The 18,927-nt window shown below is 45.7% G+C and overlaps 1 protein-coding gene across 1 annotated transcript; it reads right to left on the reverse strand.

Moving 5' to 3' along the window:
* Positions 1-403: 403 nt before the first annotated feature.
* Positions 404-10,521, reverse strand: LOC124013298 (P2X purinoceptor 3-like). The gene is made up of 12 exons (XM_046327567.1): positions 10,400-10,521; positions 9,779-9,914; positions 9,198-9,269; positions 8,874-8,943; positions 8,563-8,656; positions 8,410-8,487; positions 7,837-7,978; positions 4,819-4,955; positions 3,725-3,818; positions 1,808-1,873; positions 928-1,005; positions 404-526 (listed from the first exon to the last, which is right to left on the reverse strand). The coding sequence occupies exons 1-12, from the start codon at positions 10,519-10,521 to the stop codon at positions 404-406; spliced, it is 1,212 nt and encodes a 403-aa protein (XP_046183523.1).
* Positions 10,522-18,927: the final 8,406 nt, after the last annotated feature.

The following is an 18,927-nucleotide window of genomic DNA, read 5'->3' on the forward strand; positions in this document are numbered from 1 at the left end:
ATTTAAGTCACATACTTTTATTTAAGTAGTGGGTAGACTTTAATACTTTGTAGAGGTAGGAGTTCAAATACAATAGTCCATGCAGAGTTAACGATTACACATACAACCTCCACTATGAAAATATTACAGGTAAATTACAGGTTCATGTGAAATATAAGGAATATTACAATGCTATATATACATGCATTCTCTATCCGGGGTGAAGTCTCCCCTAGATACAGATCTAGGATCAGCTTCCCTATCCCCAATCCTAACCATAACCTTTAGTGGGGAAAATGTTAAACTGATCCAAGATTAGGGTCTATGGGCAATATCACCCTAAACCTACATTTGCAGCCAAACTTCCCAAATTTCCACCACCCACCCCTTTCCCCCTCTAATGCTCCATTCCATTGGCTGTCCGTTAGCCGTATTGCCCAATGGAAAAGGCCCCTGAGTCGTTTGACTGCTTCTCTACTCCAATGAACTCCCTACTCCGATACAGCCCATTGCTGGATAAGGAGTTCTCGATCTGCGTGTCTGACACCTAATGGAGTAATGGTAGATTGGGGGGAGAGAGGAAATTACTTTATTGAATTTTATACACTTGAAGAACATGAGGAGCACATCACAGTCAAGCGACTCCTATTTTCCACTTAAGTCAAATTTTCAGTTAGTCTCTAGTTGATATTAAAGCATGATTTAAGTGGAAGTTAGGATTTTACCCTTAGTTTCAACAATTCCTCTGGGCCGTATGTATCAACTCTCAGAGTAGGCTTACTGATTTAGAATCTGTTTTTGCCTTTTAGATCACAATGAATAAGATCATGGGACAGGGGTAAACTGATCCTAGATCAGCACTCCTACTCTGAGATGCGGCCTCAGGCCTGCAAAGGCTGATATCTATATCACAGTAAGCAGGGTTGGGTGTCACGCCTCAAACTTTACCTCCTCAAACTTCTTGGCCTTGTATTGCTCTGCTCCCTTCAGGAAGTTCAAGAGTATGATGTCACAAAGCACGGTGCCCTGCGACCAATCCAAGGCAGAGAAAGAAAACAAGGTTTGTGGAATAGAATTGAAAGTGGATTGAAGAAATGAGGGGAGAAGAAAGAAAAGAAGAGAATAACTATTTTCCACAGAAATGACTTCAGTTGGGGGAGACAGAGACACATGTGACACAAAGACATTTTCAAACTAGTCTACAGAGACGGTGTGGATACTATTATTATGGAACAGATATGTCTTCATTTAAAACTAGCCTAGAGACGGTGTGGATACTATTATTATGGAACAGATATGTCTTCATTTAAAACTAGCCTAGAGACGGTGTGGATACTATTATTATGGAACAGATATGTCTTCATTTAAAACTAGCCTAGAGACGGTGTGGATACTATTATTATGGAACAGATATATCTTCATTTAAAACTAGCCTAGAGACGGTGTGGATACTATTATTATGGAACAGATATGTCTTCATTTAAAACTAGCCTAGAGACGGTGTGGATACTATTATTATGGAACAGATATGTCTTCATTTAAAACTAGCCTAGAGACGGTGTGGATACTATTATTATGGAACAGATATGTCTTCATTTAAAACTAGCCTAGAGACGGTGTGGATACTATTATTATGGAACAGATATGTCTTCATTTAAAACTAGCCTAGAGACGGTGTGGATACTATTATTATGGAACAGATATGTCTTCATTTAAAACTAGCCTAGAGACGGTGTGGATACTATTATTATGGAACAGATATGTCCTCATTTAAAACTAGCCTAGAGACGGTGTGGATGGAAAGTAGCAACTGAATAGAAGGGCTCACCACTCCAACTGACGTGAAGGCAGCTACCATGTTGATCAGAGTCGGGATCATGTTAAACTTCCCTGCCTGTGACAAACAAGTCAAGTACTTTACAGAAGTAAACACACGCACACACGCACGCACGCACGCACGCACGCACCCAACCAACTAACCACACACACACACACACACACACACACACACACACACACACACACACACACACACACACACACACACACACACACACACACACACACACACACACACACACACACACACACACACACACACACACACACACACACACACACACACACACACACACACACACACACACACGCGCACATACAGTGCCTTGCGAAAGTATTCGGCCCCCTTGAAATTTGCGACCTTTTGCCACATTTCAGGCATACGTTTCCTGTAGTTCTTGACCAGGTTTGCACACACTGCAGCAGGGATTTTGGCCCACTCCTCCATACAGACCTTCTCCAGACCCTTCAGGTTTTGGGACTGTCGCTGGGCAATAGAGACTTTCAGCTCCCTCCAAAGAGTTTCTATTGGGTTCAGGTCTGGAGACTGGCTAGGCCACTCCAGGACATTGAGATGCTTCTTACGGAGCCACTCCTTATAGTTACCCTGGCTGTGTGTTTCGTGTCGTTGTCATGCTGGAAGACCCAGCCACGACCCATCTTCAATGCTCTTACTGAGGGAAGGAGGTTGTTGGCCAAGATCTCGCGATACATGGCCCCATCCATCCTCCCCTCAATACAGTGCAGTCCTCCTGTCCCCTTTGCAGAAAAGCATCCTCAAAGAATGATGTTTCCACCTCCAACCTGCTTCACGGTTGGGATGGTGTTCTTGGGGTTGTACTCATCCTTCTTCTTCCTCCAAACACGGCGAGTGGAGTTTCGACCAAAAAGCTCTATTTTTGTCTCATCAGACCACAAGACAATCTCCCATTCCTCCTCTGGATCATCCAGATGATCAACTTCAGACGGGCCTGGACATGTGCTGGCTTGATCAGGGGGACCTTGCGTGCGCTGCAGGATTTTAATCCATGACGGCGTAGTGTGTTACTAATGGTTTTCTTTGAGACTGTGGTCCCAGCTCTCTTCAGGTCATTGACCAGGTCCTGCCGTGTATTTCTGGGCTGATCCCTCACCTTCCTCATGATCATTGATGCCCCACGAGGTGAGATCTTGCATTGAGCCCCAGACCGAGGGTGATTGACCGTCATCTTGAACTTCTTCCATTTTCTAATAATTGCGCCAACAGTTGTTGCCTTCTCACCAAGCTGCTTGCCTATTGTCTTGTAGCCCATCCCAGCCTTGTGCAGGTCTAAACTTTTATCCCTGATGTCCTTACACAGCTTCCTGGTCTTGGCCATTGTGGAGAGGCTGGAGTCTGTTTGATTGAGTGTGTGGACAGGTGTCTTTTATACAGGTAACGAGTTCAAACAGGTGCAGTTAATACAGGTAATGAGTGGAGAACAGGAGGGCTTCTTAAAGAAAAAAGGTCTGTGAGAGCCAGAATTCTTACTGTTTGGTATGTGATCAAATACTTATGTCATGCAATAAAATGCTAATTAATTACCTAAAAATCATACAATGTGATTTTCAGGATTTTCTTTAGATTCCGTCTCTCACAGTTGAAGTGTACCTATGATAAAAAATTACAGACCTCTACGTGCTTTGTAAGTAGGAAAACCTGCAAAATCGGCAGTGTATCAAATACTTGTTCTCCCCACTGTACATGTAGAACTGTCATGGACCCACATAGGCAGCTAGACTCATGCAAACCACAGACATATATGTTCTCACACAGACACACGTGTGCTCACACACACATACATACACATACAAACACACACTTCCTCCTATCCTCTAATCATCCCCCATCACACAGAAACACACACAAAGCATTAAAAACACTCACATTTCCATTGACCAGCACATCAAACCTGATGGCATAGGCCTTAAGCAGAGTACGGTAATCTGTCCCGTTGTCCATCTTGTAGTACTTAGCATACCTATCAGAACAACATGGACAGAGAGTAAGGACATGAGCAATGCACATGGCTTGTATCAGGGGGACATGCCTCTCAGGGCTCACCATACAGATACACAGTGGTGAGTAAAAGTATAAAAGTATTTGGTCTTAAATATACTCAAGTATCAAAAGTAAAAGTATAAATCATTTCAAATTCCTTATATTAAGCAAACCAGATGGCACCATTTTCTTGTTTTTTGAAATGATGGATACCCAGGGGGACGCTCCAACACTCAGACATCATTTACAAAGGAAGCATGTGTTTAGTGAGTCCACCAGATCAGAGGCAGTAGGGATGACCGGTGATGTTCTTTTGATTGGTGTGTGAATTAGACTATTTTCCTGTGCTGCTAAAGCATTCAAAATGCAATGAGTACTTTTGGTTGTCAGGGAAAATGTATTGAGTAAAAAGTACATAATTTTCTTTAGGAATGTACAGTGTAGTGCAGTAAAAGTATAAGTAGTCAAAAATAGTAAAGCAAAGTACAGATACCCCTTTAAGTAGTACTTAAAGGGGTATCAGAAAAATGTATCATCATGAATAAGGAACTATGAAAATAGTTCAAATAAACCCTATTCAATCTATGAAAACGATTGTCACGGAAATAGATTATTTGCAGTTTGACACAGATAAAACAGAGGTCATTTACACTAAATCCATTAATAATAGGGATATTTTAGGTGTGTCACCTAATTATTATTTTTTTTATACAAAAAAAGGTTGACAATCACTGATCTAGCTTAAAGCCATTTACTAACCATTGGCAACCCAATTTGAAGAAGAAGACAATGCTCTGAACATTGACTAATCGCTCCCAACCCATAGGAATCCCCACCCATTTGACTACTTTAAAATGGTGGAAGGCCTCAATGGCAGTGTCCATGCAAAAAACGGGTTATATCAATCTAGAGCTCTTTATGCATCTCTATAGGGCTCACTCTCTAAAGGCCAGAGGTTAGAGGTCAGAGGTCATGGCTACCTGAAGTTGTACCCAGGGGAGACACTGTTCTTCTCTGACATGGCGTCCAGCCGGGTGAAGGAGTAGGAGGGGTTACACTCATCCTCTGACTGGTCCAGGTCACACATCCAGCCGATCTTTATACCTATTACCCCTCCCTGTAGGAAGGGGTTGACATACATTTAGAAAATCTCTTTGCTACTTTGTGAGAGTGGGAAAAAGACAGAATATGAATGTAGCCTAAAGGGGAAGGAGTGAATATAGCCGAAGGGGAGGAAAAAGAGAGAAAGCGAGCATAATATGTGAGTATATAAAAGACTAGTATGGATGGAAAGAACTGTGGATAGAAATGACAGGAGGCTGCTAATAATGGTCGGAACGGAGCAACTGAAATGGAATCAAACACCTGGAAACATGTTTGATGTATTTGATACCATTACACTCATTCTGCTACAGTTATTAACACCAGCCTGTTCTCCCCAATTAAGTAAATATACTAGTATGAATAAACTCAGCAAAAAAATAAACGAGAGAAGGAGGGACCGGGCAGGCACCGTGTTATGCTGTGGAGCGCACAGTGTCTCCAGTGCGGGTGCATAGCCCGGTGCGGTACATTCTAGCTCCTCGTTTCCGGCCGGGCTAGAGTGGGCATCGAGCCAGGTAAGGTTGGGCAGGCTCGGTGCTCAAGAGCTCCAGTGCACCTGCACGGTCCGGGCTATCCAGTGCCACCTACACGCACCAGCTCTCCGGTGGCAGCCCCCCGCACCAGGCTTCCTGTGCGTGTCCAGAGCCCAGTACTCCCTGTTTCTCCTCCCCACACTCGCCCTGAGGTACGTGTCCTCAGCCCAGTACCACCAGTGCCGGCACCACGCACCAGGCCTACAGTGTGCCTCATCTGTCCAGAGCTGCTAGAGTCTCTGCCTGTCCAGAGCTGCCAGAGTCTCCCACCTGTCCAGAGCTGCCAGAGCTGCCAGTCTGCAAGGAGCCGACAGAGCCGCCAGTCTGCAAGGAGCCGCCAGAGCCGCCAGTCTGCAAGGAGCCGCCAGAGCCGCCAGTCTGCAAGGAGCCGCCAGAGCCGCCAGTCTGCCAGGATCCGCCAGAGCCGCCATTCGCCAGGATCCGCCAGAGCCGCCATTCGGCCAGGATCCGCCAGAAGCTGCCAGAGCCGTCAACCAGCCTGAGTTATCTCTCAGTCTTGAGCTACCCTTTGGTCCTGAGCTAACCCTCGGTCATGAGCTACCCCTCGGTCATGAGCTACCTCTCAGTCATGAGCTACCTCTCAGAGCTGCCCTTCAGTCCGGAGCTGTCCCTCAGTCCGGAGGAGTTTCCTCAGTCATGAGGCATCCCTCAGTCCAGAGGCGCTCCTCAGTCCAGTGGGGCCCTTTGTTAGGGTTCCTAGGCCAAGGTCAGCGGTGAGGGTCGCCACTCAAAGGACGCTAAGGAGGTGTACAAAGACAATGGTGGAATGGGGTCCACGTCCAGCGCCAGAGCCGCCACCGCGGACAGATGCCCACTCAGACCCTCCCCTATAGGTTTAGGTTGTGCGGTCTTGGGGGGGGGTGTACTGTCACGTCCTGACCATAGTTCTTTTGTGTTTTCCTTGTTTTAGTGTTGGTCAGGACGTGAGCTGGGTGGGCATTCTATGTTGTGTGTCTAGTTTGTCCGTTTCCGTGGTTGGCCTGATATGGTTCTCAATCAGAGGCAGCTGTTAGTCATTGTCTCTAGGTAGGTAGCTTGTTTTGTGTTGGGGTTTGTGGGTGGTTGTTTCCTGTCTTTGTGTTCTCTGCACCAGAAACATAAACAATGAATGAACATGCACCTGTGGAACGGTTGTTAAGACACAAACAGCTTACAGACGACAGGCAATTAAGTTCACAGTTATGAAAACTTAGGACACTAAAAAGGCCTTTCTACTGACTCTGAAAACACCTAAATAAGATGCCCAGGGTCCCTGCTCATCTGCGTGAACGTGCCTTAGGCATGCTGCAAGGAGGCATGAGGACTGCAGATGTGACCAGGGAAATACATTGCAATGTCTGTACTGTGAGATGCCTAAGACAGCACTACAGGGAGACAGGACAGACAGCTGATCGTCCTCGCAGTGGCAGACCGTGTGTAACAACACCTGCACAGGATCGATACATCCGAACATCACACCTGTGGGACAGGTACAGGATGGCAACAACAACTGCCCAAGTTACATCAGGAATGCACAATCCCTCCATCAGTGCTCAGACTGTCCGCAATAGGCTGAGAGAGGTTGGACTGAGGGCTTGTAGGCCTGTTGTAAGGCAGGTTCTCACCAGACATCACCGGCAACAACGACGCCTATGGGCACAAACCCACCGTCGCTGGACCAGACAGGACTGGCAAAAAGTGCTCTTCACTGACGAGTCGCAGTTTTGTCTCACCAGGGGTGATGGTCGGATTCGCGTGTATCGTTGAAGGAATGAGCGTTACACCGAGGCCTGTACTGCACTCTGGTGCGGGATCGATTTGGAGGTGGCGATTCTATCATGGTCTGGGGGCGGTGTGTCACAGCATCATCGGACTGAGCTTGTTGTCATTGCAGGCAATCTCAACGCTGTGCCATCAGCCATACTACTCGTTCTGTGCGTGATTTCCTGCAAGACAGGAATGTCAGTGTTCTGCCATGGCCAGCGAAATGCACATATCTCAATCCCATTGACCACGTCTGGGACCTGTTGGATCGGAGGGTGAGGGCTAGGGCCATTCCCCTCAGAAATGCCCAGGATATTGCAGGTGCCTTGGTGGAAGAGTGGGGTAACATCTCACAGCAAGAACTGGCAAATCTGGTGCAGTCCATGAGGAGGAGATTACTTTTATTTTTGATTTTGACCCCCCCTTTGTTCAGGGACATATTGTTCCATTTCTGTTAGTATCTGTGGAACTTGTTCAGTTCATGTCTCAGTTGTTGAATCTTGATATGTTTATACAAATATTTACACATGTTACGTTTGCTGAAAATAAAGGCAGTTGACAGTGAGAGTTTTTGTACCTGGGAGTGAAACACTGTACCTTCTGTGCCAGAGTGGTGAAGTTCTGGTGTGCATAGCGGATGACGTCCCCCACCCTGAAGATGGGGCAGTAGGTGTTGTTCTCATGGTCAAAGTTACACGCCTTGATGTACTGAGGGGTGATGGTTGGCAGGAAGTTACCCCTGAGACACACACACACACACACACACACACACACACACACACACACACACACACACACACACACACACACACACACACACACACACACACACACACACACACACACACACACACACACACACACACACACACACACACACACACACACACACGAGAGAGAGGAGACCAATTAGAGTTAAATTATCGCTATTGTCGTCATCACCAATGTCATCATCATCATCATCATCAGCATCTTCATCAACAACATCATTATCATCAACATAATTATCATTATCAAAATCATTATCAACATCATTATCAACATCATCCTAAAAATCATTATCGCCATCAACATCATTATTAGCATTAATATCATTACCATCACCATCATTAACAACATCACCATCATCATCATTATCATCAGCAACATCATTATCATCATCATCCTCACTTGGTGAAGTTGAAGAGGGGGAAACGAATGCTGTTCTTGATGAAGATGGTGAAGTTCTCCACCTCCATCATAGGATGCCTGAGGGAAGGTCAGAAAGAGAATCATGTTCCTTCATCAACACTCAAACACACTCGCACACACACGGTTACCCACGTCTTGATGTAGTCGATCTCCGCCTGGCACCAGCCTCTGATCTCACAGGTATTAAGGGTGTCGTTGAAACGTACACACCTGCCCGTCGGAAGACCTGAGGAAGAGAGGGAGGGAAGAGAGAGAGGAAGAAGGAGAGAGGATATAAGACACAGAAAAGGGGAGGACGGATAGATGACAATAAATGACAAAGATCGAAACATTATTCTGGGAGAAACGGTTTGGCAAATTCTGTAACATCTTCTGCCTTCTTAAGAACATACAATAAGAAAAGGAAGAGAAAAAGTTGATCAGAAAAAGAGGAGAAACCTCACCATTTCCCCCAGGCTTGTTGAGGAACTTAGTGCAGTTGTTGTCGTGCGTACACTTGTATTTCATCTCACTCTGTGTATCACACATAGTACAGAGTTAGAGTAACACGCAGAGGCAGACGGACGGACAGACAGACATCGAGACAGACAGAGAGAGCGAAACAGACAGAGAGACAGACAGAGAGAGAGAAACAGACAGAGAGACAGACAGAGCCAGGCAGACAGAAAGAGACAGAGAGAGAGAGATAGAGCATGAGTGTGTGGGGGTGGGGGGGGGGGGGGGTGACCACAGCGGGCCAATGGGAGAGTAAGTGTGTGGGGTCTCACTTCGGGACAGTATCCCTGCACCTGGTTCTCTGTGGTGATGAGTTTGGTGATGATGCAGAACACAGAGGCCCCCTGTCAGACCACACACACACACACACAATTAAAAAAAACTCCCATTTTTATTGACCAGCACATCAGACCTGATGTCATAATCCACACATACCTCAGTATCAATATTTGGTGTCCATTTGAAGTATTAAGTGATGTTCACAGGGCTTTTAACAAATACATTACCCACAAGGTGCTTACAACAACCCAGATATAAACAAAGATTGAGCAAGCAGGGGAGACAGAGGCTATACAACAACCCAGATATAGACAAAGATTGAGCAAGCAGGGGAGACAGAGGCTATACAACACCTATACATGGCTCCTTGGGCTGTCTATCAATGCCAATTGCCAACATTAACATAAGGAATCCAAAAATCTCAGACCATAGTTTGTGTGTGTGTGTTGCCTGTCGGTGTGTGTGTCCTGTGTGTGTGAGTGCGTGCTTGGGTACCTACGTGTGCACATGTGTGTGTGTGACTGTGTGTGCGTGCATGCACGCGTACAGATGCTTGCGTGTGTTCGTGTGTTACCTGAGAGGGGGTGACGTACTCAGCTACGTCCATGACTCGGTTGTTGTACAGTCCAAAGCCTTTGACTTTGGTCATGACTGACGACTCTATAGCCGTGTCTCTGATCTGGTACGCCTTCTCATGCACAAACACCCACCTGAGAGAGGTGCAGGAGAGGAGAGGAAGGAGGAGAGAGAAGAAGAGAGAGAGAGGGGGGTTGGAGAGAGACGGGTTGAGATAACATAATGGGAAAATCATTCAATCCCGTTTTCCAGTCTCTTCCTGTCACGTATAGTGTACTAATGAATGATCTATGAGTCTTTAAAGACAAGCCTTTTATTGGGCTGAAAGAGATCCTAATTAACAAACAAGAGATGTATAAGATTCAGCTCCATAAGCACAAGACTTTGAAAAGATGTTTGGTTTAAAAGACGTTAAAAAGACGTTAAAAAGACATCTGTTTGGTTAAAAAGAGGTTGAACATACATAAAGTCTTTCTTATGAGAAATGTGCACCTGACTGGACCTGTACGGAGACCTTTTTTCCTGTTTCTCCAAATGAAAAGACGTCGAAGAGACGTCTTTCAACCAAGTCCTCTCACTGGGAGGTCCAGAATGTGAGTGATAGAGCGATACTACTGACCCGATGAAGTAGGTGATGATGAGGAGCTGTACGACGCGGTTGATGATCCCGATGGTCCAGCTCTTCACCACCACCGACTTGGTGGTCTCGTAGGTGAAGAAGTCCGTGATACACGTCCACATCCTGACGTCGAGGCAACCCGGGACACCCAATAAATCCAACTTGTGTCTGTCAGTGACCCAAAGTCACAGCAAACAATCCACAGAATGCCTCTTCAGAGAGTATGTGTGACTTAGCTACACCCCCCAAACAACTAAAGGCAAACCCCAAGATGCGTTGGTTTCCCTACATACTAAAACACAGTTATTTCTTCCAAAAAAGCAATCTGATCCTTGTCTTTGCTTCTTTCAAAAAGGTTCAAGTAACAGACTTGTCACTGGTGAAATAGTGAAATGGTAAACATCCTTACTCTCTCCCTCTCCATCTCTCTCCCCATCTCTTTCTTTACCCCCCCCCCCTTTCTCCATCTCTCTATTTACCCCCTCTCTCTTTCTCTCTCTGCTTATTGTCTCTCCTCCACTTATCAGATTGACTCTCTCGGCAATGTCTCTCAACCCCTCTATCTTTCTTTCTCCTCTTCTGCTTCCCCTAATACACACACCCACACATACACACACTATTTGACATCCATTACACCCCAAATCACATCAGATGAATGACATTTCACTTAAATCTAACGGAAGTTATCTATATCTAAGTATGAACATCTGCATTGAGCTGGTCACTTACACAGAGATCCTTTGAAATTACTACATTCTATAAGTCATTTTATGGCAATTTATGACAAATGACCAGGGGGAATATTGGATCCTGATTGGCCAAGAAGGAGGAAGTAGACAGACCCCGCCCCTGTCACTCAACCTCTCCAATCCACAAAGCAGGGACACTTAGATTTTTTATTATTATTGACTAAATCCACTAACTCAATCTGTGATAACCCTTTACTGGAGGGAGGGAGGGAGGGAGGGAGGGAGGGAGGGAGGGAGGGAGGGAGGGAGGGAGGGAGGGAGGGAGGGAGGGAGGGGGGGGGGAGGAGAGAGATGGAGGGAGAGTGGAACAATGAGGGAGGAAGTCATTGAGGGAGGGGTGGGGGAATAGGTTTGACAGAGAGTTAGTACACACACACACACACACACACATACACTTAAACACATACACACACTGAAACACACAGTAAAAGATGGAGAAAAATACTTGAGAGGTAAGGAGGAGGAGATTAATTTCCTGAGTGATGCCAGTCGGTCTGTCAGCATCCTCAGTAAAAGTACAAAGTAAAATACAATCCCATTACAATCAATGACAGACCCAACGCACGCACCCGCAAGCGCACACGCACACACTAACATTTAAAGAGCAATAACCTTGATTGTTAATTTCCTCATCTGTTGTCTTTGACCCTTGACCTGAGGTCTAGAAGTCCATGACCAAAGCTACTGCATGTATGTTATGTAGATCCATTTAAATAGATTTTTTAATTGATGTTTCAACTGTGTCTGCATCCAAAATGACACCCTATTCCCTATATAAGGCCCTACTTTTGACCAGGGTCCATTGGTCAAAAGTAGTGCACTAGGAAGGGAATAGGGTGCCATTTGGGATGCAGACTTGGTCTTTTACCATGCTCATCGAAAGATGAACATATAACCTCATACCAGTGTCTACATATCTGGAAACGTTTTGTAAAAAAAAAAGTAAAGTCAAAAAGTTTTACATCATCAAAGGTTGAACTATTTAGTGATTTTCAAACACTATGCCATTTGTGGTGACGTGGGGAGTAAGAAAATACCCTCTCTCTGGCTAGAAACTCGTTGCAGGTTTTTGGAAATCACCGTTTTTCTTCATTTTAATCCTATCCTGTGATGTCACAGAGAAGCATTTTCTAGAACCTTTCATCTTGTCTTTTTTAACCACGCTCTGTTTTCACGTATGGTGACACTGGTTTGGTGCTGGAGATAAGTTTCTGTCACACCCTGATCTGTTTCACCTGTCCTTGCGATTGTCTCCACCCCCTCCAGGTGTCGCTTGTTTCCCCCAATTTATTTATCCCTGTGTTTTCCTGTCTCTCTGTGCCATTTTGTCTTGTATGTCCAAGTCAACTAGTATGTTTTTCCTGTGCGCCTGCCTTTTCTATTCTCTTTTTGCTCGTCCTCCCGATTTTGACCCTTGCCTGTTTCTAGACTCTGTACCCGCCTGCCTGACCATTCTGCTTGCCTTGACCTCGAGCCTGCCTGCCACTCTGTACCCGCCTGCCTGACCATTCTGCCTGCCCTGACCTCGAGCCTGCCTGCCACTCTGTACCCGCCTGCCTGACCATTCTACCTGCCCTGACCTCGAGCCTGCCTGCCACTCTGTACCCGCCTGCCTGACCATTCTACCTGCCCTGACCTCGAGCCTGCCTGCCACTCTGTACCTGCCTGCCTGACCATTCTACCTGCCCTGACCTCGAGCCTGCCTGCCACTCTGTACCTCCTGGACTCTGAACTGGTGTTGACCATTTGCCTGTCCACGAACATTCTCTTGCCTACCCGTTTTTCAATAAATCAATAAACATCTAAGACTCTGTCTTCTGTGTCTACATCTGGGTCCTGCCTTGTTGCCCTTTAATAATGAATAATAATTGATTGGATTTATATTGCCTTTTTCCATAGACTGAAGACAGCAGACTAGAGATTAAGGCTGTATCTCTGGATTTTAGATATGTAAACATAATCGTCAGCGTAGCAGTGGAAGTTGTTATAATCTCTGAGGATTTGGCTGAGAGGGAGCCTGTCAATTAATAACAGGATAAGCCCCAGCACTGACACCTGTGGGACGCCACATGTGACTGCAGACTCCTGAATCTGAGTTTCTCCCATTCCTCTCTGCAGATCCTCTCAAGATCTGTCAGGTTGGATGGGGAGCATCACTGCACAGCTGTTTTCAGGTCTTTCCAGAGATATTCAATCGGGTTCAAGTCCGGACTCTGGTTGGACCATTCAATGATATTCAGAGACTTGTCCCGAAGCCACTCCTGCATTGTCTTGGCTGTGTGCTTAGGGTCGTTGTCCTGTTGGAAGGTGAACCTTCACCTCAGTCTCCGGTCCTGAGCACTCTGGAGCAGGTTTTCATAAAGGTTTTCATTCGTCTTTCCCTCGATCCTGACTAGTCTCCCAGTCCCTGCCGCTGAAAAACATCCCCACAGCATGATACTGCCACCAACATGCTTCACCACACCATGCAATGTTTCCTCTAGACGTGATGATTGGCATTCAGGCCAAAGAGTTCAATCTTGGTTTCATCAGACCAGAGAATCGTGTTTCTAATGGTCTGAGTGTCCTTTACGTGCCTTTTGGCAAACTCCAAGCAGGCTGTCATGTGCCTTTTACTGAGGAGTGGCTTCCGTTTGGCCACTACCACAAAGGCCTGATTGGTTGAGTGCTGCAGAGATGGTTGTCCTTCTGGAAGGTTCTCCCATCTCCACAGAGGAACTCTCGGGTTCTTGGTCACCGCCCTGACCAAGGCCCTTCTTCCCAGATTGCTTAGTTTTGCCCAGGTGTCCAGCTCTAGGAATAGTCTTGGTTGTTCCAACGTCTTCCATTTAAAAATGGTGGAAGCCACTGTGTTCTTGGGGACCTTCAATGCTGCAGACATTTACGGGTACCCAGCTCCACCATCACCCTTGCAAACATCCAAGCACACTTGACGTAACTTCCGGTCACAACTTGTAGACTTGTTGTTTACGTGCTGCTGTGCGGTTTGTTGCTAAACTTACTTTTCTACCTGCTAACTTTACAGTTTTTACTTTTTAATGACCATTTTATATTTTAAATCTCGCTCAACTTTTTTCATTCAACTTTTTCACCCTGGACGCTTTATCTGGACGTGGTTTGTCAGGAGCTCCACCAGCCGAAGCTAAGTATTAGCATTAACATATGGGAGAACGATCGCCCTTTGTCGAGGATAGGTGTGCTGCTAGCCCAGCTTCAGACGCAATCGTTAAGGAAAGGGTCATTTAAGTCTAGGAAAGTATGAAACAGTGACTGTGCCACAAATAACTACAGATAGTAGTATAAATCCCCAACACAGTCCGGACAATTTTCCCATGGCTTCTGGAAGGAAATGCTGTAGGAATGCTCAACCGGTGTAGCTCATTCAGCCAACAGAAACTTTCACAACCGGTACTCCCCATTGAGCAACAGATCGGAGACCTTCTCTGGTCTCTCCTCCTCCCTCCCGTTACGGGGTCTGAGACACCGAAGCCTCCCACCATTAGCTCTGAAAAATTTAAAACGCTAGTCATTAGTGACTCCATTACCAGCAGTATTAGACTTAAGTCAAATCATCCAGCGATCATACACTGTTTACCAGGGGGCAGGGCTACCGATGTTAAGGCTAATCTGAAGATGGTGCTGGCTAAGGCTAAAACTGGCGAGTGTAGAGAGTATTGGCACAGATAGATGAGAACATCTTTGGTATAGGGATATTGTTATCCACGTCGGCACCAATGATGTTAGGATGAAACATTCAGAGCGCAACATAGCTTCAGCGTGTAAATCAGATTGAAAGATTTGTCGGTATTGAGTAATTGTCTCTGGCCCCCTCCCAGTTAGGGGGAGTGATGAGCTTTACAGCAGAGTCTCACAACTCAATCCCTGGTTGAAAACTGCCCCTCCCAAAAGATAGAATTTGTAGATAATTGGCTCTCTTTTTGGGACTCACCCACAAACAGGACCAAGCCTGACCTGCTGAGCAGTGACAGACTCCATCCTAGCTGGAGGGGTGCTCCAACATAGACAGGGCTCTAACTCCCCTAGCTCCACAATGAGATGCAGGCCAGTGCAGGCCAGACAGCAGGCTGTTAGCCAGCCTGCCAGCTTAGTGGAGTCTGCCACTAGCACAATCAGTGTAGTCAACTCAGCTATCCCCATTGAGACAGTGTCTGTGCCTCAATCCAGGTTGGGCAAAACTAAACATGGCAGTGTTCGCTCTAGCAATCTCACTGCAAATGTTCTACTTTTAAACTCAGAAAAGAGATGATACTTCTGGGTTCCAAGAAACAAAGAGATATTCTGTTGAATCTGGCAATTCATCTTGATTGTTGTACAGTCGCCTCAAATAAAACTGTGAAGGACCACTGCGTTACTCTGGACCCTGATCTCTCTTTTGACGAACATATCAACACTGTTTCAAGGACAGCTTTTTTCCCATCTACGTAACATTGCAAAATCTGAAACTTTCTGTCCAAAAATGATGTAGAAAAATGTATCCATGCTTTTGTCACTTCTAGGTTATACTACTGCAATTCTCTACTTTCCGACTACCCGGATAAAGCACCAAATAAACTTCAGTTAGTACTAAACACGGCTGCTGGAATCTTGACTAGAACCCCAAAATGTTATCATATTACCCCAGTGCTAGCCTCTCTACATTGGCTTCCTGTTAAGGCTAGGGCTGATTTCAAGGTTTTACTGCTAACCTACAAAGCATTACATGGGCTTGCTCCTACCTATTTTTCCGATTTGGTCCTGCCGTACATACCTACACGTACGCTATGGTCACAAGACGCAGGCCTTTTTACTGTCCCTCGAATTTGTAGGCAAACAGCTGGAGGCAGGGCTTTCTCGTATAGAGCTCCATTTTTATGGAATGGTCTGCCTATCCATGTGAGAGACGTAGACTCGTCTCTTCAGTAGGTCCTATGATTGAGTGTAGTCTGGTCCAGGAGTGTGAAGGAAATGGGAATGGAAAGACACTGGAGCAACGAACCGCCCTTGCTGTCTCTGCCTGGCCAGTTCCCCTCACTCCACTGGGATTCTCTGCCTCTAACCCTATTACAGGGGCTGAGTCATTGACGTGATCCCCCCCCCCCCTCGGGTTTGTGCCAGGTGAGAGATATTCGTGAGCTATACTCAGCTTTGTATCAGGATAGTAAGTTGGTGGTTGAAGACATCCCTCTAGTGGTGTGTGGGCTGTGCTTTGGCAAAGTGAGTGGGGTTATATACTGTCTGTTTGGCCCTGTCCGGGGGTATCATCAGACGGGGCCACAGTGTCTCCCTACCCCTCCTGTCTCAGCCTCCAGTATTCATGCTGCAATAATTTATGTGTCAGGGGGCTAGGGTCAGTCTGTTATATCTGGAGTATTTCTCCTGTCTTATCCGGTGTCCTGTGTGAATTTAAGTATGCTCTCTCTAACTCTCTCTCTTTCTTTTTTCTTTCTTAGGACCATGCTTCAGGACTACCTTGCTGTCCCGAGTCCACCTGGTCGTGCTGCTGCTCCAGTTTCAACTGTTCAGCCTGCGGCTATGGAACCCTGACCTGTTCACCAGACGCGCTACCTTGTCCCAGACCTGCTTTTTTCAACTCTCTAGAGACAGAAAAAGCGGTAGAGATACTCTGAATGATCAGCTATGAAAAGCCAACTGGCATTTACTCTTGAGGTGCTGACTTGTTGCACCCTCTACAACCACTGTGATTGTTATTATTTGACCCTGCTGGTCATCTATGGACATTTGAACATCTTGATCATGTTCTTTTCCTATCCTTCCTGTTTGGCCTTGTCCGGGGGTATCATCGGATGGGGCCACAGTGTCTCCTGACCCCTCCTGTCTCAGCCTCCAGTATTTATGCCTCAGTAGTTTATGTGTCGGGGGGCTAGTGTCAGTTTGTTATATCTGGAGTACTTCTCCTGTCTTATCTGGTGTCCTGTGTGAATTTAAGTATGCTCTCCCTAATTCTCTCTTTCTTTCTCTCTCTTGGAGGACCTGAGCCCTAGGACCATGCCTCAGGACTACCTGGCATGATGACTCCCCAGTCCACCTGGCCGTGCTGCTGCTCCAGTTTTAACTGTTCTGCCTGTGATTATTATTATTTGACCATGCTGGTCATTTATGAACATTTGATCATCTTGGCCATGTTCTGTTATAATCTCCACCCGGCACAGCCAGAAGAGGACTGGCCACCCCTTATAGCCTGGTTCCTCTCTAGGTTTCTTCCTAGGTTTTGGCCTTTCTAGGGAGTTTTTTCTAGCCACCGTGCTTCTACACCTGCATTGTTTTCTGTTTGGGGTTTTAGGCTGGATTTCTGTACAGCACTTTGAGCACTTTAATATAAGCTGATGTACGAAGGGCTATATAAATACATTTGATTTGATTTTGATTCTGTTATAATCTCCACCCGGCACAGCCAGAAACACATTTGATTGATTTGATTGATTGGTACCCTTCCCTAAATCTGTGCCTCGACACAATCCTGTCTCGGAGCTCTGCATTCGACCTCATGGCTTGGTTTTTGGTCTGACATACACTGTCAACCGTGGGACCTTATATAGACAGGTTTGTGCCTTTCCAAATCATGTACAATCAATTTAATTTACCACAGGTGGACTTCAATCAAGTTCGATTTTTAAAACAAAAAGTGGAAAAAGTCAAGAGGTCTGAATACTTTCCGAATGCACTGTATTTCTTTGTTTTAAAGTTATATATCTTGAAAACTTGATTGTTGACATGTCAAACATTTTGGCATTTTTCAACAATGGACTTATGAAACAAATGCCAAAATATTGTTTTGGGTGTTTTGTTCTTTATATTTCCTCAGGTTGAGGTGGCCTAGTCATTAAGAGCGTTTGGCCAGTAACTGAAAGGTCACTGGTTCAAATCCCTGAGCTGACAAGGTGAGCAATCTGTTGATGTGCCTTTGAGCAAAGCACTTAACCCTCGTAGCTCCAGTAAGTCGCTTTGGATAAGAGCATCTGCTAAACAAAGGAATTGAATGGGCCTATTTGGGCATTAAAGCGGTCAGAGATAGTGTCGGGGGGGTGGCAACAGTGTCCTAGTCCAAATTACAAGCACTGTACGACGGATTGTATGTTTTTAAGGCATGACCCTGTTAAGTATACAGTACACCATAACCCTCTGGGCTAACAGAGAGACAGATGCTAAGTCCCAAATTACACGCTATAGGCCCTGGTCAAAAGTAGTGCACTATATAAGGAATAGGGCGCCATTTGGGATGCGCCCAGAGAGTTATATTTCTCATAATGATGATTGTGGCGCCGTTAGAAAATACAGATACTAGGAAGTTCTTTCCAACTTGTTATTAGATTTCCTTAGAAATTGGAGAAGGAGAGAGAGGGGGAGAAAGAGAAAGACAGCTGGGGAGAGACTGAGAGAAAGAGATGGAGAGAGAAAGGGAAGTGACTTAATAGATGATAAATAAAACTCATCCACACCTTCAATTAGATTACCTAGTAAGTGGTCTGAGCACAGACACTTAAAAGACAGGCCTCCTCCATCCATCCCTCTCTCCGTTCCTCTCCGTCATTCGCACTGCTCATAGTTGACCACACTATGGTATATTGAAATCACAGCCCTCCTCCTTCCTTTAACTCAGTCCAACACCACACATCCTTCTAAACCATGTGGAATAACCATAGAATGTTTATTGTGCTTCGCTAATAGCAAATGGTTGTTTATGTGTGTGTGTGTTTGTGAACATGTGTAACGTTATATGAAAGACAGCATTTACGCCAGTCAGCACCAAAACACTCAAGA

This window comes from Oncorhynchus gorbuscha, linkage group LG24 (genome assembly GCF_021184085.1).
Source record: "Oncorhynchus gorbuscha isolate QuinsamMale2020 ecotype Even-year linkage group LG24, OgorEven_v1.0, whole genome shotgun sequence".
Taxonomy (NCBI): Eukaryota; Metazoa; Chordata; class Actinopteri; order Salmoniformes; family Salmonidae; genus Oncorhynchus; species Oncorhynchus gorbuscha.